The sequence below is a fragment of the Adiantum capillus-veneris genome, chromosome 17 (genome assembly GCF_014529385.1).
Source record: "Adiantum capillus-veneris isolate H3 chromosome 17, ASM1452938v2, whole genome shotgun sequence".
Taxonomy (NCBI): domain Eukaryota; kingdom Viridiplantae; phylum Streptophyta; class Polypodiopsida; order Polypodiales; family Pteridaceae; genus Adiantum; species Adiantum capillus-veneris.
The window spans coordinates 130,613,929-130,639,380 of record NC_140947.1 but is presented as its reverse complement, the minus strand read 5'-3'; the positions used below and the strand labels follow the sequence as shown (position 1 = coordinate 130,639,380).

General features: G+C 44.6%; 1 protein-coding gene across 1 annotated transcript; it reads left to right on the top strand.

Annotated features, from left to right (window-relative positions):
• The first annotated feature begins 8,645 nt into the window (after window positions 1-8,645).
• On the top strand, window positions 8,646-25,243 carry LOC147438083 (uncharacterized). The gene is made up of 7 exons (XM_086486693.1): window positions 8,646-8,730; window positions 8,809-8,817; window positions 8,860-9,495; window positions 24,356-24,451; window positions 24,526-24,599; window positions 25,011-25,013; window positions 25,100-25,243. The coding sequence occupies exons 1-7, from the start codon at window positions 8,646-8,648 to the stop codon at window positions 25,241-25,243; spliced, it is 1,047 nt and encodes a 348-aa protein (XP_086342819.1).
• The last annotated feature ends 209 nt before the right edge of the window (window positions 25,244-25,452 follow it).

Sequence of the window (25,452 nt, the reverse complement as noted above, 5' to 3'; positions counted from 1 at the left end):
AGGCTTTGTCTTTTATACAGTAGTTTGACATCGCTTTCGCGGGAGGACGCTATTCAGAGCACTCCAAGATTCAGAGAGCTACCTCTTACCTTAAGGGGAATGCTTGTACTTGGTGGTCCACGCTTCTTTTAAACAAGACTGCGCCAGTTAAATGGTTGAAATTTAAAAAGCTTTTTATTTCTTCTTGGTTGACGCAAGAATATGAACGAGATATACGAGGTGCTTGGAACCATCTTCGGATGACCAAGAAAGATACAATCAATGCTTATTGTGAAAGATTCTGGAGCTCTTTTCTACCCGTCTCTTCATTCAAGAAGATCTCGTTCAGAGAACAGATTGAGCGGTTCACCTTGGGTCTACCTACAGAGATCCGAGATCACTGCTTGGAACAGAAGTCAGCTTCTATTCAGGAGTTGATGAGTCATGTGAAGCGGGGCTTTGCCATTCACTCTGGCAGTCTGACCTACCTCACAGATGAGGCCATGACACAACGAGCCGAACAAACTTCTGGGAATGAAAGTAGAAAGAAAAAGAGCATGTTCGCATAAAACTTTCCGTCATCGGAATCTGAGCTGTCTGTAGACGAGTCCTCAGTAGAACTGTCAGTCTCTGGGCGAGATTTAGCCTTCTTTGCCTTTCTCTTGCCCTTTCCAAAGCGTTGCTTCTTGCTTCGCTTTTTACCTTTTCTGTCTTCTTCGCTCGAATCCGAGGAGCTAGAAGAACTGTCAGAAGAAGAAGAAGAAGAACTAGGTAGGTCTTCAAACTTGACGCCCTTCTTCAATTTCTTTGCCTTGTCAAATGTCGACCGACGACCCAAATATCCCGGGAAGTCAGTGCTTTTCTTCTGCTTTTTGCCGTGCTTTTTGGCTTTCTTTTGCGTGCCAAAAAGCTGAGCAATCCGTGCATCAACCACGTTCTCCAGTTCCTTCTCCGTATATTTCTTGGAGGCAGAAGGTTTCTTGAGAGCGGGTTTCGGGAGTGTTGTTGTGGTTCTCTGCCACTCCATCTGTACCTCTTTCAAAGAGGTCTGGTTCATATATTTTGCCATCTTCGGGTCCTTGGCAAAATTGAGCATCATCTTTGTTGCATCACCAATCAATTGACGACGCTCCATCTCTCTTTGCTCCGCCTGAGTAGGCCGAGGCGGGCCATACTCTCTGTCTGAATCTTCGTTGTGATCCCAGCCCGCATCTCCAAATGCAGAGGGAGTCGACTGATCATTGCTTGAAGCCATAGGTGCCGCGGAAAAAAATTTCGGGGATCGGATTTCCCATAGAAGAGAAATCGGCCGTGCTCTGATACCACTGTAACAGACTTGGACACTCCAAGTCAAGAATCAACCGCGACAGCACCAAATAACCACTTCAAAACAATTCACAGATCACAATAGATTTGCACTGGCCCGGCGGAGTTCCGAGCCTAGAGATATTGGCCCCAAAGACTGGCGCCCCTTTCGGTATTTCTTTTTGTATTAATCAATCATCAAAGTACAAGAGAGCGGTTAGGGTTTCACTCTCAGACTCTGCGTCCAGATGCTCTGAGAAGTGAGGCCCTCGCCACTAATTTAAAGGTTACAAGGGATGCCCAAAAGCAGAGCCCCAAAAGCTTTTAAAATCAAAAGCATCAGTTCTCTCTCTCTTAGAGAGTCTTTTCTCTTTTTTTTTAATAAAAAAAAAAGCAAAAGCAAAATTCGCGTCGCTAGTCATTTTCCAAATTTTTATTTATTTATTTATTTATTTATTTAATAATCCGCCTCCGCGATTTCCAGAAATTAGGGTTTTTGGCAAAATTTAGGGTTTGCAGGAATTTTAGGGTTTTTGGCAGAAATTAGGGTTTTTGCTGTCCGCCATGTCATCACTTTGTGACAGGCGGCTCGATTTGGAGATTACGCCCGACAGACTGACGCCATAGGCAAAGGTAGTTCGACTGGCACCCGGATGGGATGTTGCCATTACACCGAGCATTGTCAAACTTCGTTTGCTATGACAGGGGTGTTCAGGGTACGCGAGTGACGTTCTACTCAGGATCCCTTGGTACCACAAGAACTACGCCGTGGTTGACTACCGGGCCGAGAAAGCGACTTTGATAAATGAAGGGCTTAGAGAATTGTACTTGATGAACTTCAGTTTCTTTACTCATTCTTTTGGGAGAGAACTGAACGATGGATAAAGGTTGAATATGTTTTGACCTGATCAAAAGAACGCCAAGATTTTTCTCCACACTCATGCCGATTGCTTTTCAAAGGGTCTGAAGATTAGACCATTGACCTGATACCTGGAAGCATGCCACCGAACCGGCCACCTTACCGTGTGAGCCAAGTACAGAACGAAAAGATTATGAACCCAGTGAACGACCTCTTGGAAAAGGGTCTTGTCCAGCATAGTACTTCACCGTATTGCTCTCCACCGTTGTTGGATTTGAAGAAAGACGGATCTTGGAGAATGTGCATCGATTATAGAGCTCTCAACAAAATCACCATCAAGAACAGATTTCCGATTCCTAGGATCGATGATATACTCGACAGGTTAGAGGGATCCTTGTGCTTTAGCAGGGTTGATCTGAAGAGTGGATATCATCAGATTTGAATCGCGACGGGAGACGTCTACAAGACAACCTTTCGGACTACTTTTTGGATTATTTGAGTTTTTGGTGATGCTTTTTGGCTTAACTAATGCTCCTTCGACATTTAACCGGATGATGGACGGGATTTTTCGAGAGTACAGGCTATTTGTTGGCACTTTCTTTGATGATATCATTGTTTCTCCAAGAATGAGGCAGAACACAGAGATCATCTGCTTCAGAGACTTTTTGGGACACTTTGTCTCAGCAGCAGGAGTGCAAGTGGATTCGGCCAAGATATACACTACTCGTGATTGGTCCGATTTGAAGAATGTCGTTGAAAGCTTCTTGGGATTGTGTTCGTACTACAGACGGTTCATTCGAAAGTTTGCAGAGGTTGCTTTCCCTTTGCATATTCTTGATACAGAAAGAAGTCCCTTTCTCGTGGGGATCCACAGAGGTGATTGCCTTTCAGACATTAAAGAGAAATTGACTACAAGACCAGATTTGACTTTGCCGGACTTGTAGAAGTCATTTGAAGTATTTTGTGATGCTTATGGTCGTAGTCTGGGTGCGGTCTTGATGCAAGAAGGCCATGTCATTGCTTACGAGAGCCGATTGTTCTCTAGGCCGGGGATGACAGCACAGATTTATGAGAAAGAGCTTTTGGTGGTTATCCATGCTCTTACTCAGTGGCGGCATTACCTGCTCGGAGCGGATTTGACTGTCTTTACAGACCATCAGAGTTTGCTCTACTTCTTGCCACAGAAGCAACTTACGGAAAAGCAAATGCGGTGGGCGAACATCTTGTCACAGTTTCACTTCCAGATTGTCCATGTGCAGGGACAAAAGAATGTGGTGGCAGATGCTTTGTCTCGGAAGCCATTGGTTCTGGCTATTTCCGCGATACATCATAGGAGCTTCGAGGATACGGTCGATCAGTATGCCACAGATACAGATTTTGCAGATATTTTCACACGGATACGGGATGGGGAGACAGTAGCTGGATACTCCCTTCGAGAAGGCTACTTGATGAGAAAGACTATGTTGTGCGTTACATAGCCGTTGCGGGAAAAGGTTATGATTGAATGCCACTGTCCACCTTTTACGGGTCACCGCGGCATTGCTACCACCATGAAGGGGTAGAGAGATACTTCTTTTGGTCGAGACTCAAAAAGGATGTGGAAGAGTTTGTGCGCAGTATGCCAGAAGGTCAAGTTTGATAGGCATAAGGCACAGGAATTGTTACAGCCTTTACCCATATCCACCCGCCCCTGGGAAAATATTGAAATGGATTTCATTTTTGATCTCCCGAGGACACAGAATGATCACGATGATTTTCCGATTACATGGCACGTCTGAGACGATTATCTCCGACAGAGACCCCAGATTTTATGAGTTTGTTTTGGAAGGCAATTTGTGAGAACATTGGCACGCAGATGCAGTTCTTGTCCTTGTTCCACTTGCAGACTGACGGGTAATCTGAGATTGCCAATTCAGTGTCTTGTATCTCAGATCAGAAGACTCAATGGGAAAAGAACTTACCTTTGGTGGAATTTGCCTACAATAACAAGATACAGTCTTCGACGAGGAAGACGCCATTTGAGATTGTTGAAAGTGCTGCGAAGGTTCCATCCTTCTTGAGCACGAAAGATTAGATATTTGAAGCGGATGAATATTCGCGAGATTTGGACATTGCTTTTGCCAAGGTTTGTGAGACTTTGCAGAAGTCTCAAGAACGACAAAAAAAGGCAGCGGATCGCCATCGTCGCGACTTGAAACTGAAGGAGGATGATTGGGTGCTCTTACGTTTTGAGAAGGCACGTCTACGAAAGAAAAAGGGAAAGGAGAGGCTTTTTCCAAAGCTTAGTATGCGATACTACGGACCTTTCTAGATCACTAAAAAGATAAATGATGTCTCCTTTCGATTGAAACTGCCAGATACTTGGAGGATTCACAATGCATTCCATGTGAGTCTCTTGAAACCTTTTAAAGGTGATGTGCCTGATGATGGGGAGCTTGATGAGCAACCCGAAGTGGAAGAAAACGAGGAGATCCTTGTTCCTGAACAGATTTTGGCACATAAGGATACAAGGACTAAAGGTAAAGTCCGAAGGCGGTTCTTGGTTAAGTTTAAGAACTTTCCTGCATTTGATGCGAAGTGGATGGAGGAGGAGGACTTAGCAGATACTCCTCGGATCGTGAAACTTTACCTCGATGTTTTGGTTTAGCATAGTCTACTCCAAACGGATCCCAGAAATTCAGCTTGGCCGAAGATCTGGTGCAGTGGGATGCACAAGAGGGGAGTTACTCCGCTTCTTTGTCAACAGATGCCTTGATTTTGATACTAAAGTCACTGATGTCTCTTTGAGCTTGAGGGATACTGAGAGCTGACAGTATTCTGCTGGATGACTTTATGAAATGGAATTGCTGATAATGATACTGATTTGTTCTTGACTTCTTTTGAGTGCAGGAACTGATAGACGAAATGATTGCAGCATTTTGGTCCGATTGATCTCGAATAGACATGGTTGCAATAGGGGTTAGTCAATCGGACATCGATGAGGTCCCGATTGGACCTAGATGTGATTGTTAGCTACATTGCCGATAAATCATGGTCTAAGATCTGAATGAATGTTGAATGTCATGTGATGTCCTATGATGTCGTGTGATGTGATTGTCGATTTTGTACATGTGCTAGATGTGTGTTCCTAGCACGTAGGTACTAACAGTCAGTGTCTGCTAAGACGGTTTATGGCTTTTGTCGGTTTTGCAGGCGTAATCGCGGTTGATTACAATGCTTTCAAGAGGGAGATATGTCACAAAGTGATGACATGGCACGGACAACAGAAACCCTAATTTTTGCCAGAAACCCTAAATTCTTGCAAACCCTAATTTCCGAACATCGTGAAGGTGGAATTTTTTTTTTTGGTGTTTTTTTTTTAGCGACGCAAATTTGCTGGCTTTTTGCTACGCAAGGATTTGGAGATAGAGAGAGAGTTGAATTGCTTTAATTTGCCCTATCTTGAGATAGAGAGAGAGAATCTGCTTTTGCTTTTAAGCTTTTGGGGCTCTGCTTTTGGGCATCCCTTGTAACCTTTAAATTGGTGGTGAGGGCCTCACTTCTCAGAGCATCTAGACGCAGGGTTTGAGAGTGAAACCCGAGCCACTCTCTTGTACTTTGAACTGATTAATACAAAAAGAAATACCGAAAGGGGCGCCAGTCTTTGGGGCCAATATCTCTAGGCACGGAACTCCGTCGGGCCAACGCAAATCTATTGTGATTTGTGAATTGTTTTGAAGTGGTTATTTGGTGCTGTCGTGATTGATTCTTGACTTGGAGTGTCTAAGTCTGTTACAGGGCGGACTTCCAAGACAAGCTCAAGGCGCGGTTTATGCCACCACAATACCTAGCACGGTTAAAAGTCGGTTGACGCAGTCTCAAGCAAATTGGTATGCCAGTTATGTTTTTCTCTAATCGTGTTTTGCAGCTCAACACCCAATTATGAAAATCGGATGATGAGCGCAAGGAGGCTTTCATTTTCGGGTTGGACGACTATATCAGGTTTGATGTCGAAGTCCTCGACCCAATCGATCTAAACAAGGCGGTAGTGATTGCTCTTGCACAGGAGATGAAGCACAACAAGGGAAAGCCCAAGGCAAACAAGACTTCTACAAGTACCACTCAGACTTCTCAGAATGGTAAGAACGGTAAGAATGGTAAGAACAGTAACTTTTCCAACCAATCTTCCAATAGTCTCTCAGAAAAGAACTCTCCAAATGAACCTAAGGGTAAAGCTAACACAATTGCTAAACCTAAGCTCACTCCAGATGAAAAGGAAGAGCGAGGAATTTTAGGAGGATACATCACGTCGGAAGAACAAAGCATTTATTCTAAGGAAGGTCGTTGTTTTCATTGTCACATCAAGGGTCACATAAAAAGAACATGTCCTAAGCTTGACTCTAATGAATCTAAAGAACCCACAGAACCCACTTCCTCTGTCAATGCAATAAATGAGAACACGTGTGTGACCGAAGTCTCTCATGATCCTTCCATTGATGAGTCTCTCATTAAGTGTTATGGTCATGTGAAGGGTCAGCGTTTTGTCATATTGTTTGACCCAGGCAGTATACATGATTTGATTAGTGACTCTCTTGTCGAAAGAGCTTGCTTGGAGGCTAGCAAGACATCTGTCACCAGGAGGTGTATTTTTCCTGTTGCCTTCCATAAATAAGTACTAGATATTTTTATTTATTTTTATTTTTACTTGTTTTCCCCGGAACCCTTGAAAAGGTGCAAGTGGACATTGCATGGCCAGTGTGAAACGACTGCGGCCGAATAGGTGTCTCACAGCGGGAGTCTTGGTCGGTCAGTCTGGGACTGGTCGGGCTAGTTAGCACTGAATTCTGACGAGTATGGAAGCCTGTGTGTGCCAAATGAAGTCTGGACCACTCGGAAAGTCACTTATAACTTTATAAGTCAGTGGGAACTAGAGAATTAACTCAAAAGGGGCAAACTGGACACATGGCGGCTCCAGACAATTTTGCCACTTCCAGCATGAAGAGGGGGCGCCCAATTTGAGAGAGGAGGCTGATTTTTGAACACAAGTGACCTACAGTGTGTGTGTGAGTAGTGGGTGCAGGTCTACAACTTTAATGGAAAGCTTGCCTTCTCCTCTGTCTCATGTAGTGCGATGACTTGCTCTTGTGCATCTCTCTCTCCCCTTTGGCACATATGGTAATGCCCCACTAGTTGGGCTACTTAGTTGAACATGTACAGTTCTGGGGGTTTATGTGCGTTTGCCAAGGCAAGAGCCTTCTGACAGGAACCGAATTAGCTAATTGCTAATCCCCCACAGGTACGCACAGTTCCATCGCGAACGATTGCGAGTTCGGAGAGTTTTCTCGCGTGAAAACTCGTCCAATTCATAGGGGAACTGTCCCATTGCGTGCGGGAGCCCTTGGGACACGCGTAGGCGTGTTCGCTCCGCTAAAAACAATCCGAAACAGCGAATTACAGCCTGCTGTGTTTTTCTGCAGGTTTAGGGTTTCGCACCTAAACTGCAAGGGAACCCTGGGGGAGCCTCGTGAGAGCCTTGGGATGCGTGTACAGGCTTTTGGGCACCCGGCAGTGAAAAACAGGAAATTACAGCCAGCTGAAATTCTGTGACAGCTCACCAGAAAGCTTCCAGATAGCGAGGGAATCCGTCCTAGACAGGTGCTTTTGATCTACAGGGGTTTTTGCGCCGTAATGTTACCAAAATCAGGTCGAAAACCTGCGTTTTCAGCCCTCGCCAGGTTTGGACAGCTTTGTGAAAGCTTGTGGGAAGTGGTCGGATCGTCTACCTTAATTTGAATAAAGAAATACCGAAAGGGGCGTCAGTCTTTGGGGCCTACAGGGTGTCCGTCTCGTGTGCGCAGTGACATTCTAGTCGCTGGACGCAATTGTGTTCTCTTCCCTTCTCAGTGCTCTGTGTAAAGTTAACAGGTAATTGAAATAGTACCGCCCTCTACGTTGTACAGACCGGTTATATGGTTCCATCGACGGGATAGTCACTTTTTCTTCAAAAAGTGCAGTGTGGATTGTTGTGGGTGAAAGCAACACAGAGCTTGTCGTTATGGCAGAGAAGAGAGACCAAGTACCTAAAGAGGGATCTTCCTCACATGGCACGGAGAAAGTTCCTTCAACTCTTCAAGAAGAGGACAGGTTGTTTAGAACTCAACTGCGTTGCTGCATGGACTTGTTTCAGCAGTTGGCTAACAACCCAAGGATGCAGGAGTTCTTACAAGCTCCGACATAGGGTTTTCAGCCTCCTACACAGGGCATGACTGAGCCGTTGCAGGAAAAGGAGATTTCCAATGCGCAGAGGACTCATGATGCTCGAGGGAAAGCCCATGTGGTTGAGCAACTAGCGGCGTCCAATGATCCAAAGCAGCTTGCTTTAGCTGGACAAGAACCGTTTGTGAATGGTCAAGGGAGTAATGAACACGCTATGCGTCAGACCCTTCCATTACCTAATACTTATCCTGGTTATTTTGGAGGTGGTTCAGTGTTTCAAGCTATGGCGGGACCTTCCACAGGTTATATGCCGGGGAATGTGTTCGGGACAATGCAAACAGGCATGGGTAACCCTATGTACGCGAACATGGGTGTCCAACCAGGTTTTCAGGGTGCCTATGGCCAGTTTCGAGTGCCTGGAACACAATTTGGTGTGGCTGGTTTTTCGCAGCCATACGTACCAAATGCAGATACCACAAGTAAAACAGTTGATGCGAGTGCTGGAATGAACAATCGTGGAGCACCACTGTTACAGGCACCTGTTTATGATAATGTGGCTCCTTTGAGTCAGTTGAAGGATTACAAGGAAGGTGGGCAGGGAGTGAAATTTGAAACTTTTAGAGGAAGTGAGGATCAATTGAAGACTTTGACCTTCATACAGCAGTTCGATGCAGCTTATGCTGGAGGAAACTTCACGGAATCTTCAAAGATACGCAAGGCTGCCACTTTCTTGAAAGGGAATGCGCTTCAATGGTGGACCGCATTGTTGAACCAGGGTCAAGCCCCAAAAACGTGGGTCCAATTCAAACAGCTTTTTGCGCCTGCATGGTTGACAAACACTTTTGAAGTGGATGTGATGACAGAATGGCACGAGTTGAATGCTAAACAGTGTGCGAACTTGGAAGAGTACAATAAACAATTTTGGGCCGCACTGTTGCCAACCACCTCTTACAGGTTTGTGCCATTATCAGAACAGATTGAGAAGTACTGTTGCGGATTGCCCAAGAAAATCAGGGACTACTGCACAAAGACTACTGTCATGAATATGTTTCAGTTGATAGAGAATGCAAGAGTGGCCAGCAATCTGTCAAAGGGAGATTCTGATGGATTTAATAGCCACAAGAAAGGGTCCCAGGGCAAACAGTTTTCAGCCAAGGGCAATGTTGCAGCAAAGCCTTCTGAGCCTCCCACAAAGAAGCCCTCCATTGAAGAAGGTGATACGTCCAAGAAGCAGTCTAAGTCTTCTTCGGGACAAGGACAAGGACAAAAGAGGCATTTTTCTGGCAAAACTTTTGAAGAACGGAAAGCTCTTAGGGAGGCCAAGAAATGCTACATTTGTGAACAGGAAGGACATTTTGCAAATGAATGCCCACAGAAGAAGTCACAGGATAAGGATGACAAGTCAAACCATAAAGGGAAGAAGCCAAAGCCAAGTGCAGGACTTGTTCCAGATTTGGTTGGAGACCAACCAAACACAAATGCCACGGAGCTGTGCAGAGCTTGGGGCAAAGTTAGAGACCAGACAGTGCTGGTTTTCTTTGATCCAGGAGCCCGTGCAAATTTCATATCACCAGAATTGGCATCAAAGTTGGGCATTCGTGCAGAGGAGATGGGTATGACAGGGGAAGCAGGTTTGGCATGCCCAGGTCATTCAGAGCCCGTTACTCCCATTTTGGGGAAGCTTCGTCTGCACATTCAGAGTTATGTCGATGCGGAAGAGTTTCATATTATGCCACTTGAGGGCTGTGATGTGTTATTGGGTATCCCATGGTGTTACAGGTTGCATGCTATGGTGGATACTTACAACAAAAAGATTACCCTTGTACATAGAGCAAAAACTCATGTCCTTGATGTAAAGCTTAAAGGCGAGTTTGTTCCAGTTGTTTCTGCTTCTTCTATTTCATCTGTAATAAAGAATATCTTTCTGCGTACTTGATCTTTGCAAAAGAAGTACCTCAAGTTGTATCTAATTTGTCTACCTTAGATAAAGACAGGTCAACTTTTTTGAGTGGTTTCAGTGATTGTTTTTCGGACTCTTTGCCAGGGGAGTTACCTCCTGAGAGACCTGAGGATCATACCATAGATCTTGTGCCAGGTTCTAGTCCACCGAATAGACCACCATACAAGGTTAGTGCAGCCCAGCAGAAAGAGATTATGAGTCAGGTCAACGAGCTTTTAGAGAAGGGGCTGATTCAGCCCAGTTCATCCCCTTTTTGTTCGCCTGTACTCTTAGTGCAAAAGAAGGATGGTTCATGGCGCATGTGCATTGACTATCGCGCCTTGAATAAGAATACCATCAAGAACAGGTTCCCCATATCGAGGATAGATGACATTCTTGATCTGCTTGAGGGAGCGTCATTGTTTACAAGAATAGACCTAAAGAGTGGGTACCATCAGATACGCATTAGGCCAGAAGATGTCCATAAGACTACGTTCAGGACAACATTTGGTCTCTATGAGTTTCTTGTCATGCCATTTGGTCTCACAAATGTGTGGGGGAGCAGGAGAGAGAGCCCACTTGCTACTCTATGCAATGAGAGTGAAGGAGAAGAGGAGAGAGAAGAAGTTCACGCAGAGAAAGGCGTGAGAGAGAGAGAGCTCGTTCAAATCTGGGAGAAGTCACGCTATGTTTTATTTGGGCTTGACCTTTGAGTATATGAGTAAGTGACTAGGGGGCCATTCACACTTGGGCCCCCTAACTTATAAGTTAATAAGTTAATAAGTACAAGGCACTTAGGCCTTTATTCCCTAACAACCTCCCACCTAAAGGCAATGTACCTTGGGAGATCAAAGAATCAGCTAACTATGATACATCAGCTGATCATGCACTTACTCATCCAACACCCATCATCTGACGGCAATATGCAAACCGCTCTGCTGGAAGACTCTTGGTCAAAAGATCTGCAGGATTGTCATCTGTGTGCACCTTAACAAGTGTAATGCTCTTGTCATCAAGCACACTCCTGATAAAATGATACTTCACCTCTATGTGCTTTGTCTTGGCATGAAAAACAGGATTCCTTGCAAGCATAATAGCACTCTGACTATCACAGTGTAGCACAGGAACCGGTGACTTAATGCCAAGCTCTTCTACCAAACGCATGAGCCACAAAGCTTCTTTGCATGCCTCAGTGGCAGCCACATACTCAGCCTCAGTGGTAGACAAAGCAACACATTTTTGCAGTCTAGAAATCCAAGAAACTGCACCTCCTGTGAATGTAAACACATATCCAGAGGGAGACTTCCTGCAATCTGGATGTCCAGCAAAATCTGCATCTGTAAAGCCATGCACAGATGTCTCACTCTTCCCAAAACAAATGCACAAGTCTTTAGTGCCTTTCAAGTATCTCAAGATACACTTCACTGCTTCCCAATGCTTTTTGCCAGGATTGCTCATGTACCTGCTTACCACTCCCACCGCAAATGCAATGTCCGGACGTGTAGCAACCATAGCATACATCAAACTGCCAACGGCTGATGCATAAGGAGTCTTGGCCATTTCAGCCCGCATATCATCTGTGTTTGGGCAGTCATGTGCAGTCAGTTTTACATATGGAGGCAGCGGAGTACCAAGTGCCTTTCCCCCATCCATATGAAAACGATGTAGCACCTTATTAACATAATCTTGTTGAGATAGATACAGACGCCTGTTAGGTCTATCTCGAGAGATACGCATGCCCAAAATATGATTAGCATCACCAAGATCCTTCATGTCAAAGCGATTCTTTAAGCTTTGCTGTAATGCATCCAACTCCGTGACATTTTTACCCGCAATAAGCATGTCATCAACATACAAAATCAGCAATAGAAGAGATCCATCACTTGCCGTTTTGATATACAAACAGTGATCAGAATTACTTCTTTTGTATCCTTGAGACCTCATGAATGTATCAAACTTGTGATACCATGCACGGGGAGACTGTTTCAAACCATACAAGCTCTTCAAGAGTCTACATACTTTCTTCTCTTGCCCCTTTGACACAAAACCTTCTGGCTGCATCATATAGATCATCTCAAGCAAATCGCCATGCAAAAACGCTGTTTTGACATCCATTTGCTTTAACTCCATATCTTCAGAAGCAACCAGGCCTAAAACAAGACGTAATGTGGCAAGCTTTACAACAGGAGAAAAAATCTCATCAAAATCAACACCATGCTTTTGCTTGTACCCTTTAGCAACCAAACGTGCCTTGTACTTTGAAGAAGCATCAGATGTGACCTTGGTCTTGTAAACCCATTTACATGGCAGAGCCTTATGCCCTTTAGGCAAATCAACCAAGTCCCATGTATGGTTTTTCTCCAAAGACTGCATTTCCGAAACCATTGCTTTGAACCATTTCTTACTGTCTTCCCGTTGCATAGCCTCTTTATAGCAAGACGGCTCACCACAATCAGTAAGCATGACATAGTCCAAAGACGGTTCATATCTATCGGGGGGACCTTGTCACCCGAGTAGACCTACGCACCCAATGATCCATAACAGGTGGATTTTCAGCCTGTAAATCATCAAAAACAGCAGGCTGTTCAGCCGGTTGCATCGCAACAACGGGCGGTCTAGGAGCATCAACCTGTTCCCCTACCTGTGGTGCATCAATGGCAACTTGTGGGGGCTGATTTTCAGCAGCTAATGGCTGATTTTCAGCACCATTTTCAGCATGTAAAGGCTGCTGAACATTGGGCCTTCTTGGCTGTCCATATGTAACATCTTCACGAAAAACAATCCGGCGCACTTCCTCGACCTTTGTGGGCTGTTTGTGCATGCAATTCTCATTGAAGATGACATCATTTCTGCGTATGATTTTCCGTAATGCGGGATCCCATAATCTATACCCCATTTCACCATCCTCACCATATCCTAGGAAAATGCATTTATGAGACTTTGGTTCTAGTTTGGCGCGCAGTTCACTCCGGATGTGAACATAGGCCTCACAACCAAACACTCTTAAATGTGCATATGAGGGTGGCTTGCCAGACCACACCTCCTCAGGCACTTTTCCACCCAAAGCTTTGCTAGGTGAGCGATTAATCAAGTGAATAGCTGTTTGCACAGCTTCTGCCCAAAAACCATGAGGTAATGCAGCATGTGACAGCATACTCCGAACTTTCTCTTGGATAGTCCGGTTCAACCTCTCTGCAACTCCATTCTGAGAGGGATTAAAAGGAGCCGTGAGCTCTCTTTTAATACCTTTAGTAGCACAAAAGTCAATAAATGCTTTTGATACATACTCCCCCCCATTGTCTGAGCGCAAAGACCTAAGCTTCTTGTCTGTTTGATTCTCAACAAACGCAAGAAACTTCTTGAAAGTATCCAAAACATTGCTTTTAGCACGTATTGGATACACCCACACCTTACGTGTAGCATCATCGATAAACGAGACAAAATATTTCTTTCCCCCTAAGGACAACTGTGGCATTTCACATACATCGGAATGCACTAAGTCTAACCTGTCAGACTTCAAAGAGAGTGACCTTTTGTGCGGTGTTTGACTGTGCTTACCATAAATACAATGCTCACAATGAGAAAAATCAGCATACCTCAAACACGGCAAATAACCACAACGAGACAGAGTTTCCATTCCTCTTTTACTCATGTGTCCCAACCGGCCATGCCACAAAGAAACACTTGGCTGCTCGGTTACGGCGACAACATGGTCACGCACACTAGATACATGCAAAGGATACAAAGTGTCCGATTTATAACCCTTGGCTACAATCCGGGCCCCTTTACAAATTTTCCACTTGCTATCACCAAAAGTGGTGTGATAGCCTGTATCATCTAGCTGCCCTGTACTAATCAAACTCTTCTTGAGTTGTGGCACATGGCGCACTTTGTGCAAAACAAAAGTCATACCATCAACAAAGGAAAACTGGACACTGCCAATACCTGCAATGTCACATGCATAGTTATCTCCCAAATAAACAGTGCCCTGCACCTCACCTGAGTACTGTGTAAACCAATCCCTATGAGGTGTTTACATGAAAGGAGGCACCTGAATCAAGAATCCAAGTATGCATGTCCACATCAGAACCCATAGCAAGGGTATGTGCATCCACAGAAGAGGCATTGAGTACATCAGTGCTGCTGTCACTGTCACAACTACTAGCAACATTGATTTCCTTAATCAACACAGTGCTCTTCTTGGCATGTCCCTTGTCCTTTGCATTAGTTTCAGCACCCTTGTTCTTCTCTTTCTTCCACTCATAGCATTCCCGTTTATAATGCCCTTTCTTTCCACAATGATGACACACAACATCTTTCCTACGAGATTTGCTGCGTGCCCTGTCCTTACTGTCAGATTTCTCCCTCTGTTGAGACCTGCCTCTCAAGTGCAATGCATTAGAAGACCCACCTGTGGTGTTCTTTCTGTTCATCTCTTCCATCAAGAGAGAACTCTCTACATCTGCATACTTAAGTGACGCACTTGAGTTACTAAGAGCTGTCCGGAATACATCCCAACTCTCGGGCAATGTGCATAGCAGAAAAGTAGCTTTGAACTCCTCATCAATTGTGAATTTCAGCTCTGTCAGTTGGCTGAAAATAGAATTGAATTCATTGAGGTGCACTGACATGTGCGTGCCCTCCTTCATGCGGAGATCCATAAGCTCTTAAGCCAATACACTTTACTGGCAGCACTCTGCTGTGCATACAACTCGTCTAAACGCTTCCACATGCCCCATGCTATCTGCTCATTCTCTACATTGAAGAGTAAATTGTTAGACACCGAAAGCATGATCGTGGAGCGAGCCAACTCGTCCACTTCTTCCCATTCTTCAACCTCCATATCAACCGGTTTCACACCCTGTAACTTAATAGGTTTCGCCTGTTTCTTCTGCAACATCACATTATAACATTGCTTCTTCCATATAGCAAAGTTATGGGCCCCTTCAAGCTTGCGAATGTGCAACAAATTGCCACTTTCACTGCTAGAAGTCATTCTGAGTGATTGCAAACACTGAAACCCTGTTTTGCCGACCTAAACACGCCCAAATGTGCGCAATCGGGCAAAAAACAGCTTGCTGTTACAGAAAAACAGCGAGCAAATTTCACGCGAAATCACCCCAAAACAGCGTACATTCACTGCCAAACCCTTACCAAAGGTTTCCACAAGGTGTATACATCATTTGCTTGCTGAAATTCCCTGTTTTAGGGCAAAAATCAGACCTGTAAACACCTGTTTTGCTGAATTTTCAGAACCTCGTTGGTGGAAACACCTGTAAGATTGACCTGTGAGACTTGCCCTAATGAAATTGCATCAAATTGATCCCGAAGTTGGTCAATTTCAGTAGAAATAGGCTGCTGTTCGCCAGTTTTTGAAACCCTAATTTTGGGGAAACTGTCACCGGAGGTCGATTCTACATGGTGAGAGGATCCCTTCGCGACAGAGTTGATCGAAAACGGTTGAATATCCTTCCCGTAGCGAGCAAGAACAGAATTCTAATCTGTGTTGCGGAAATGGCTCTCTTGGAAACCCTAAAGCTCTGATACCATGTGTGGGGGAGCAGGAGAGAGAGCCCACTTGCTACTCTATGCAATGAGAGTGAAGGAGAAGAGGAGAGAGGCGGAGAAGAAGTTCACGTAGAGAAAGGCGTGAGAGAGAGAGAGCTCGTTCAAATCTGGGAGAAGTCACGCTATGTTTTATTTGGGCTTGACCTTTGAGTATATGAGTAAGTGACTAGGGGGCCATTCACACTTGGGCCCCCTAACTTATAAGTTAATAAGTACAAGGCACTTAGGCCTTTATTCCCTAACAAAATGCTCCTGCCACGTTTAATAGAATGATGGACAGAATTTTTAGACCACATAGAAACTTCGTGGGTACCTTCTTTGATGACATGATTGTCTATTCGAAGTCAGAAGAGGAGCATAGGGATCACTTGACTGCAGTTTTCAATGAGTTACGTCAGAACAGGCTACTCATTAATGCGAAGAAGAGTGAATTCTTTTTGCAAGAGATTCACTTCCTTGGGCACATTGTTTCAAAGGATGGGGTACGCATGGATCCCACTAATGTGGAAGCAATTAGGTCATGGCCAGACTTGAAGTCCGTACATGACATTCGAAGCTTTCTAGGCTTATGTTCCTACTACAGGAGGTTCATCCGAAATTTTGCTGAGATTGCTTCTCCACTCCATGCACTACAAGGAAAAGGAGTTCCTTTCAAGTGGACAGCCAAGGAAATTTTAGCGTTCAAACACTTGAAAGAGAAGCTGACTTCAGATCCGGTAATCATTTTGCCAGATCTTTCAAAACCTTTTGTGGTTCAGTGTGATGCGTGTGGCCATAGTCTTGGTGCAGTTCTAATGCAGAATGGCCGAGTAGTCGCGTATGAGAGCAGAATTCTTTTGAAGACTGAAAGAAACTTGCAAGTCTATGAGAAAGAATTGCTGGCAGTAATTCATGCTCTCACTAGTTGGAAACACTATCTGCTAGGGGCTGATTTTGTTGTCCAAACGGATCATCAAACCTTGCGATATTTTCTCACACAGACGAAGTTGTCTGAGAAGCACATGCGATGGGCAAACATCTTGTCAATGTTCCATTTTCAGATTGTGCATGTGCAAGGGAAAAAGAACGTGGTGGCTGATGCGTTGTCACGAAAGCCCCAAATTTCAGCAATGTCAATTCCGTACCATTGTGAACTAGACGAAATGAAGACACAATATGCTGAAGATTCAGATTTTGCAAGGATCTATGACCAGCTTGTTGATGGGCAACATCATGAGCACTATATGCTTAAGAATGACTTTCTCATGATGCATGGAAAGTTATGCGTTACTAAACAGTTACGGCCAAAGATTTTGATGGAAAGTCATGCTCCACCTTATGCTGGGCATCGTGGAATTGATGCGACCGTGAAAGGGGTTGAGGCATTCTTCTATTGGCCAACTTTACGTCAAGATGTTGACACATTTGTAAGATCATGCTTAGTATGCCAAAAAGTCAAATTTGACAGACAAAAGCAACCGGGATTGTTGCAGCCATTGCTGATCCCAGATAGGCCATGGGAAAGCATAGCAATGGACTTTATCTTTGATCTTCCAAGGACGCAAGCAAGCAATGATGGGATTTGGACTATCATTTGTAGGTTCAGTAAGCAGGCCCATTTCATTCCTGTGAGGAAGAAGATAAAGCCAGAACACATGGTCAAGATATTCATGAGCAATATCTTTAAATATCACGGGATGCCTCAGTCAATTGTTAGTGACAGGGATCCACGTATGATGAGTCTTTTCTGGAAGGCATTGTTTGAGAACATGGGCACTACGCTAAAGTTCTCTTCTTCGTTTCATCCGCAAATTGATGGACAGTCAGAAGAGGCAAATTCTATTGTTCTGGACCTGCTCAAATGTTATGTGTCAGAGCACAAGGCAACTTGGGAACATCATCTTCTATTGGTTGAATATGCTTACAATAACACTGTGCATACGTCAATAGGTAAGGCACCATTTGAGATAGTGGAAGGAGGGAAGAAAGTCCCGCACATTTTGCAGACTAAGGACAAGATTTTTGAGGCAGACAAGTATGTGCAAGATATGGATGAAACATACAGGAAGATAAAGATTGCTCTTGAGAAGACTCAGGCTAAGCAAAAGAAAGCTGCAGATCGTCACCGTCGTGAACTTGTATTTTCACTTGGTGATTGGGTGCTTTTGCGCTTTGAAAAGGCCAGGTTAAGGAAAAGGAAAGGCAAGGAACGCTTGTTTTCTAAGCTCAGTATGCGATATTATGGTCCTTTTCGGATTTCAGAAAAGATCATCGATGTAGCTTACAGGTTAAAGCTACCAGAAGGCTGGAAAATACATAATGCTTTTCATGTCAGCCTTCTAAGACCCTTTGTTGGTGATGTGCCAGAGAATATGCTTGATGAGGAACAACCCGAAGTGGAAGAATTGGATGAAATCCTTGTTCCTGAACAAATATTGGCACATAAAGAAAGAAAGGTTGCAAGACGCTATTTGGTGAAGTTCAAGAACTATCCATCGTTGGATGCCAAATGGATGGAAGAGTTTGAATTGCTTGATTCACCTCAGCTATTGCAATTGTATCTTGAAGCCTTTCAGATGGAACCCACAGTGACTTGATGTAGACTTTTGGAGCAAGGCAAGAGCATGGTTCATGATGCTCAAGAGAGTAGTTAAGCAATTGTATCTACTCTTTTCATACAGAATTTAGCTAGAGAAGTTTGTGCTTCAGAGTACACTAGAAGGCTTCTATACTTGATATATGTGTTGTAGCCAGGTTGGTGGGATTGTTTAATCGTCCAACACTACATTTCCAGAAGCATGTATATCTTGGATTCCCATCATAGAATATGTGTGATATCAACAGATACCACATGTATTATTGGCATGCAAGCGAGGTCGCTTGCAGTATTTCAAGGGTGGGGTGTGTCACTAGGAGGTGTATTTTTCCTGTTGCCTTCCGTAAATAAGTACTAGATATTTTTATTTATTTTTATTTTTACTTGTTTTCCTCGGAATCCTTGAAAAGGTGCAAGTGGACATTGCATGGCCAGTGTGAAACGGCTGCGGCCGAATAGGTTTCTCACAGCGGGAGTCTGGGTCGGTCAGTCTGGGACTGGTCGGGCTAGTTAGCACTGAATTCTGACGAGTATGGAAGCCTGTGTGCGCCAAATGAAGTCTGGGCCACTCGGAAAGTCACTTATAACTTTATAAGTCAGTGGGAACTAGAGAATTAACTCAAAAGGGGCAAACTGGACACATGGCGGCTCCAGACAATTTTGCCACTTCCAGCATGAAGAGGGGGCGCCCAATTTGAGAGAGGAGGCTGATTTTTGAACACAAGTGACCTACAGTGTGTGTGTGAGTAGTGGGTGTGTGAGTAGTGGGTGCAGGTCTACAGCTTTAATGGAAAGCTTGCCTTCTCCTCTGTCTCATGTAGGGCGATGACTTGCTCTCGTGCATCTCTTTCCCCCCTTTGGCACATATGGTAATGCCCCACTAGTTGGGCTACTCAGTTGAACATGTACAGTTCTGGGGGTTTATGCGCGTTTGCCAAGGCAAGAGCCTTCTGAACAGGAACCGGATTAGCTAATTGCTAATCCCCCACAGGTACGCACAGTTCCATCGCGAACGATTGCGAGCTCGGAGAGTTTTCTCGCGTGAAAACTCGTCCAATTCACAGGGGAACTGTCCCATTGCGTGCGGGAGCCCTTGGGACACGCGTAGGCGTGTTCGCTCTGCTGAAAATGATCCGAAACAGCGAATTACAGCCTGCTGTGTTTTTCTGCAGGTTTAGGGTTTCGCACCTAAACTGCAAGGGAACCTTGGGGGAGCCTCGTGAGAGCCTTGGGATGCGTGTACAGGCTTTTGGGCACCCGGCAGTGAAAAACAGGAAATTACAGCCAGCTGAAATTCTGTGACAGCCCACCAGAAAGCTTCCAGATAGCGAGGGAATCCGTCCTAGACAGGTGCTTTTGACCTTCAGGGGTTTTTGCGCTGTTATGTTGCCAAAATCAGGTCGAAAACCTGCGTTTTCAGCCCTTGCCAGGTTTGGACAGCTTTGTGAAAGCTTGTGCGAAGTGGTCAGATCGTCTACCTTAATTTGAATAAAGAAATACCAAAAGGGGCGCCAGTCTTTGGGGCCTACAGGGTGTCGGTCTCGTGTGCGCAGTGACATTCTAGTCGCTGGATGCAATTGTGTTCTCTTCCCTTCTCAGTGCTCTGTGTAAAGTTAACAGGTAATTGAAATAGTACCGCCCTCTACGTTGTACAGGCCGGTTATAACATCTCCTTTCGAGGTGTCAGGCTTCTCTCCCGGTATGGGCTCGCTCATCACGCACAAGTGCCCTGATGTTTTGTTCACTGTTCAACAAGCGTCCTTCCGCAGAAAATTTGTAGTCTCTCCTCTTTCAGGATGTGATATGCTTTTGGGCATTCGACGGCCGCCTCCTTTCTTTCTTCGGCCGCCAAGCGCGCTTGCTCACGCTCACGCTCAATAGCTACCTTTCTTTCTGCTTTTCTTTCTTTTCGTTCCTCGACCGCTAAGCGCGTTTGTTCATGCTCGCAATCCAAGGATGCCTGTCTGTCTTGGCGCTCACGCTCCATGGTAACGCATTGCGCTTCTTGGTGTAACATCATGTCCATGATTGACTTGATCAAAGCCTCCATAGGATTTGGTGCAATCCTTGGCGTACATGGGGAAGGCGGAGGGTTAGAAAAACCTCCTGGTGGGGAAAATTCTTCTTAGCCACTGCCATGCTCATCACCTCCATGCAAAGTATCCATCCCGCTTCGGGTAATGACCATACACTAAAGTCTTGGGTTCTTAATTTCAGGAGGAACTTGGGTTCTTGTGGGTCTTGGGTTCTTGAGTCTTGAGGTTCTTCTTTCGCTTGCAATCTGTGTTAGAGAAGGATCTTCTCTTACCCGAGCTCTTCTCTTTCCTGCGGGCGCACACCTTATCGGCCTTGCGCTCACACCAAGGTTGCTTTTCCCCACCTCACGTCGATTGGCCGGCTGCTAAGTGCACGGTCCGCTCTCAATGAGTGAAAAGAGAAACAAGGGGAGGCTGGACAAGCCCTTCTTTCTTGGGTTTCCTGTAATTCTTCAAAAACACGATTAGGAATCGACACGCCCAAGTGGACTTGGGTTACGTGCGACCGCAACAAGCAAAAAAAAATTTGTGGTTCTTTCCTTGAGTGATATAGAACGTTGCCAAAGCTCTGATACCAATGTAAGGTGCAGCGGAAGTGAATGTTGAACTTTGCTCAAGAGGGGTGCTCCGAACTGTGCTCAAGGTTCCTTTTATTTACGGAAGGGAGAGCCTTCTCGTTCCTTTAGTGAGAGAGTGCAAATGATCACAAACAAAGTGAATGACACTGTGAATGAAGGTGTTGAGACTGAGAGATAGAGAGAGAAGAATACGACACCAGAATGTTGTCAAACCCTCTTCCAAAGGCCCCACTCTCTATGGCGAGAGCGGTCAACTATGGATTGCACAAATCTCTACAATGCATGGACTTGCTGATGATGTTGACGACGACGAGACGGGTTGAACTTTGAAAATGCAAAGGGCTGAAATCTGCAAATCTTTATCTGTTGAATTTTGACTCTACGTTGGTGACGACGATGTGACGACGACGAGCTGAAAACGCAGATGCTGAAATTTGCGTTTTCCGGGCTGAATCTGCAAATGCTAGCTGATCTGACCGTGCGGCAAGGATTTGGTGCGGGAAGGTGAGATCTGCGAGGTTTGAGGGACTGCGGTGCGGAGTTGATACGCTGAAAATGTAAAACTCTAATGCAGGAAAGCTGATGACGCCAAAAATCTGCAAAAAGGCTAGGCTGAAAATGCTGTCCAAAAAACGCTAGGCTTGTTCTGAGGTCTGCCGCAAAAACGCTAGGGCTCTTGCTGTGTCGTGCTGTCGCCAGGTGGATCTGCAAATGCAAAACGCTGGGGCTGATCTGCACTTGGAAAAATGCTGGCTGTCTTGGTAGCTTGAAAACGCTAGGTCTTCAGGCTGGTCTTATTGAGAAGTTGCACTTTCACTGTGGGCTGTTGTCTCTTTTGCCAGATATTGCCAGCACTAGTTTGCTTATATAGTGGCTTGGGTAAATTGCCCTACCTAGTTTCCCAACAAAAGTCACTTAAAAATATCAAGTGGAAAATGGCTAAAATAGGAAATATAGGTTTCTTGCACTGTAAAATGCTCCTAATGGAATCTGATGGTAATGTTGTGTGCAAACCAGAGGATATGCATCTACTCTAAGTGTCTGGACATGCACGGTCTGCGAACAGACTCACAAAGGTGCCAGAACACTTCCTAGGCTAGACTGACTGAACCCTTGTCATGAAGTAGCTTGTCCACATGCACATAGGGTTAGATGTGCACGTGACATCGCCGGAGTTACTAGAAGATTTCAAGTTAGAAGTGTTACATCACACGAAGGATTTTGAAGATCAATCTCTTGTTGCAGTCAACGTGATTAAACCAGATTCTTCTCAAAAGAATTTGAACAATGCAATGACATGGGATTTAGCAGTAAAAGCAAAAAGGTTTCGCAAGAAGCAAAGGTTCAAGACAAAGGTTTCCGATAACTCAAAGATTGAAATTTTTTGAAGATTCAATGCTATTCCAGAGTTCTATCAATATCAGAAGGCATTTATTTGACACGGGCTCTTATTTTAAATGGGAGGGAATGTCACGATTGTGACTATGTTGCAGTATTACATACACTCCTAGTTGCAGATACGCAAAATGCCATGCCAAGGAGAACCCCTACGCTTGGATGGTCACGACCCCTCGCTCAAGAGATGTTCCTCTTCGCCAAAAGCCATACTTCTTCGACGACTGGTCACACCCCTTCGCTCTACGGGTGTGACTCTTAGCCCAATGGTTGCAGTTCTTCGCCGAATGGACGTGTCTTTACTTTTCATGTCTCTTCACTAGGAGACGTGTCTTTTTATGTGTGTCTCTTCGTCTCCTATATAAGGAGCCCTTGTATCACACATTCAATCAATCAACACAGAGTCTTTTGAGTCTTGTTTCTAAGTACAGTTCAAGTTTCTTAAGTCTTAATCATGAGTTTAAGTAATTAATGAAGGATTAGCTACTAAAATCCTTACACTATGTAGCGTGATGATTTGCTCTCGCGCATCTCTCTCCCCCCTTTGCACATATGGTAATGCCCCACTAGTTGGGCTTCTCAGATGACCATGTACAATTGTGGGGGTTTTATGCGCGTTTGCCAAGGCAAGCATTAGGGGAAAATTGGACTCACAAAAGGGCCTTGTAAGGAGTTTGACTTCCTCTCTCATGTCCAAAACAGACGTGCGGTAAAATTTTCGCAATTGGCAATTAGAATCTACTCTTCAAGCTCTTTCTATTGACATATAGCATGCCACGAGATTCCTCATATTTTGAAAGATTTTATTTTTGATTCTTTAGATTCTAGACGTAGTTGTCACATCACAAGAGAATAAAAAATAGAATCTTTCAATATATGAGGAATCTCATGGCGTGCTATATATAAATAGAAAGAGCTTGAAGACTAGATTCTAACTGTCAAGTCTCCGCCAAGTTCAGAGTTAATTTGCAAAAAATTTACCGCACGCCCGTTTTGGACATGAGAGAGAAAGTCAAAGTCCTTATAAGGCCCCTTTGTGAGTCCAAATTTTCCCAAATGAGCCTTCTGTACAGGAACCGGATTAGCTAATTGCTAATCCCCTCCAAGTATGCACAGTTCCATTGCGAAGGAGTGCGAAAATGGAGAGTTTTATCGCGTGAAAACTCGTTCGGTAATCTTATGTTCATGCTTACAACAGATGGATATTACCGAGGCACTTTGAACATGATTCCCATGATAAGCGGTGATCCCCAATCCAGAGACAAGATATTTTGCACGATAGTGAGCATCACCTTGTGGAACATTTGGAAGGCTTGTTGCCTTCACGTAGGGCACCACGTGCGAGCAGAAAAGAACAGAGTGAACAACTTTAAGCACTTCAATTAACAACTGAACAGAAAGAGATGCACGGCACGAGACGGGACTGGCGGAGTGCCACCTCGAGAGAGCACTGGCCCCAAACCTTGGCGCCCCTTTCGGTATTTCTTTATATTACTTAAACTCGGTACAATGCCGATACTCATGCTTTGCACCTTCACCCAAAAGAGTGCCAGAGAATGAGCCCTTTGCACATATTGAAAGGCCCTTGCCCTTGAAAAGCATTTACATGAAAAGCTTCAAACTCAAAAGCAACTGGTCCAAAAGCTAGCGTTGTAAATCAGCCAGCGTGAATTACGGAAATCCGTACAGATGCCACGTCATCACAGCTGCGTAAATTGCAGGATTCCGTACTAGGTTAAATTGCGGGATTCTGTACTATCTGCAATATCATCAGCTGCTACGCTGTTTGTGTGTGGGTCCAACTTTATTTACTATCTTTAGGTTGCTAGGGCCCCATTGGACGGGGTCCCATAAGTTGGCTGGAACTTCTCTTAAAAAGTAGGCCTCTCGGCAAGACTGTAAAACTTCTTTTGCTGCTGCTTCTAGGGTTTAGGCTCCTTGGCCAGGATCTGCACGTTAGCTTTGTTCTTCAGTGGCTTGACACGTCAGCAGTTTGTGACAACACCACCAGGCTTATAGGAGGTACTCACGAGCATTTGGCTTGACATTATCCACTCTCTTCAGAGTAAGTGGAATACATCAGTTGGTTCCTCTAGGGCATCGGGGGAGCGGTGACATACTTTTCTTCGATGCTGGTGCAGATCAGCTCTGTTTTTACCTTTTAGCAGAGGTCAGATATAGTGGCAGTACGCTCCACCTCGGTGGCTTCTAATCCATTCATCACATGAATGATGGGCCACCTTGATGCATAGCTTGATTGCGGCCTAGGCCTTCTCTTCTTGTATGGCCATGTATACAGTTTTGTAGAACCAATGAGACAGGCTTCTTTTAGCATCTCTGGGAATATCTGTACACAGTTGACATTTTCCACAGAGAGAGAGAGAGAGAGAGAACTCTGCAGCCATCTCAGATTCTTTGAAATGGGAGGTGGATAGTAGTTGATATAGATGTCTGGTTGATTGAGGGCGTATTCTGAAAGCATCTTTCTAATTAAACAGACCCAGTTGGTAATTGTGGGTGCATATTTATTATCTTTTGGTTCCTTTCTCTGCAGCTGCTATAGAATTGTTTGTCTCTGCAGCTGGTATAGAATTGCTTGCTTCTTTTCGATAACCTTCATAGTATGTTTGCACGTGGGGCAACCTATCTTAAAACTACTCCTTCTTGCAGGTTTTTATGAAACTCGTATCGCTTACTATTCAATGCGTGGGGCGAGAGGATATAGTTTTTCTCAAATACCTGAATACTGAAGCTGCTGTAGAAATAGATTCTTTTGGGCCAGCTGTTCGGATTTTCACCAAAGTCAACCCATGACCGTTTGTGCTGGCAGGGAGCTAGCTTGATACAAGTTTCTGTACACCCCTTGGGTTTTCTGGCACTTGCTAGTTAAGCTTAGACATTTTACATATTGTATTATTAGAAACAGTAAGCTATCTGTTGGTGTAATAGTGGGGGTCCCCTTCCCACTCATTGGTGTTTTGACGTTTGGTGGTTTTTGAGCGCTCTTTCTCACATATGAACTT

Coding starts and splice junctions, on each gene's coding strand:
- LOC147438083 (XM_086486693.1), top strand. CDS start 8,646: ATGCCGGGGAATGTGTTCGGGACAATGCAAACAGGCATGGGTAACCCT. Junction 9,496..24,355: donor CAAACAGTTTTCAGCCAAGG/GCAATGTTGCAG, acceptor TGCTGCTTCTAG/GGTTTAGGCTCCTTGGCCAG. Junction 24,452..24,525: donor CACCACCAGGCTTATAGGAG/GTACTCACGAGC, acceptor TGGTTCCTCTAG/GGCATCGGGGGAGCGGTGAC.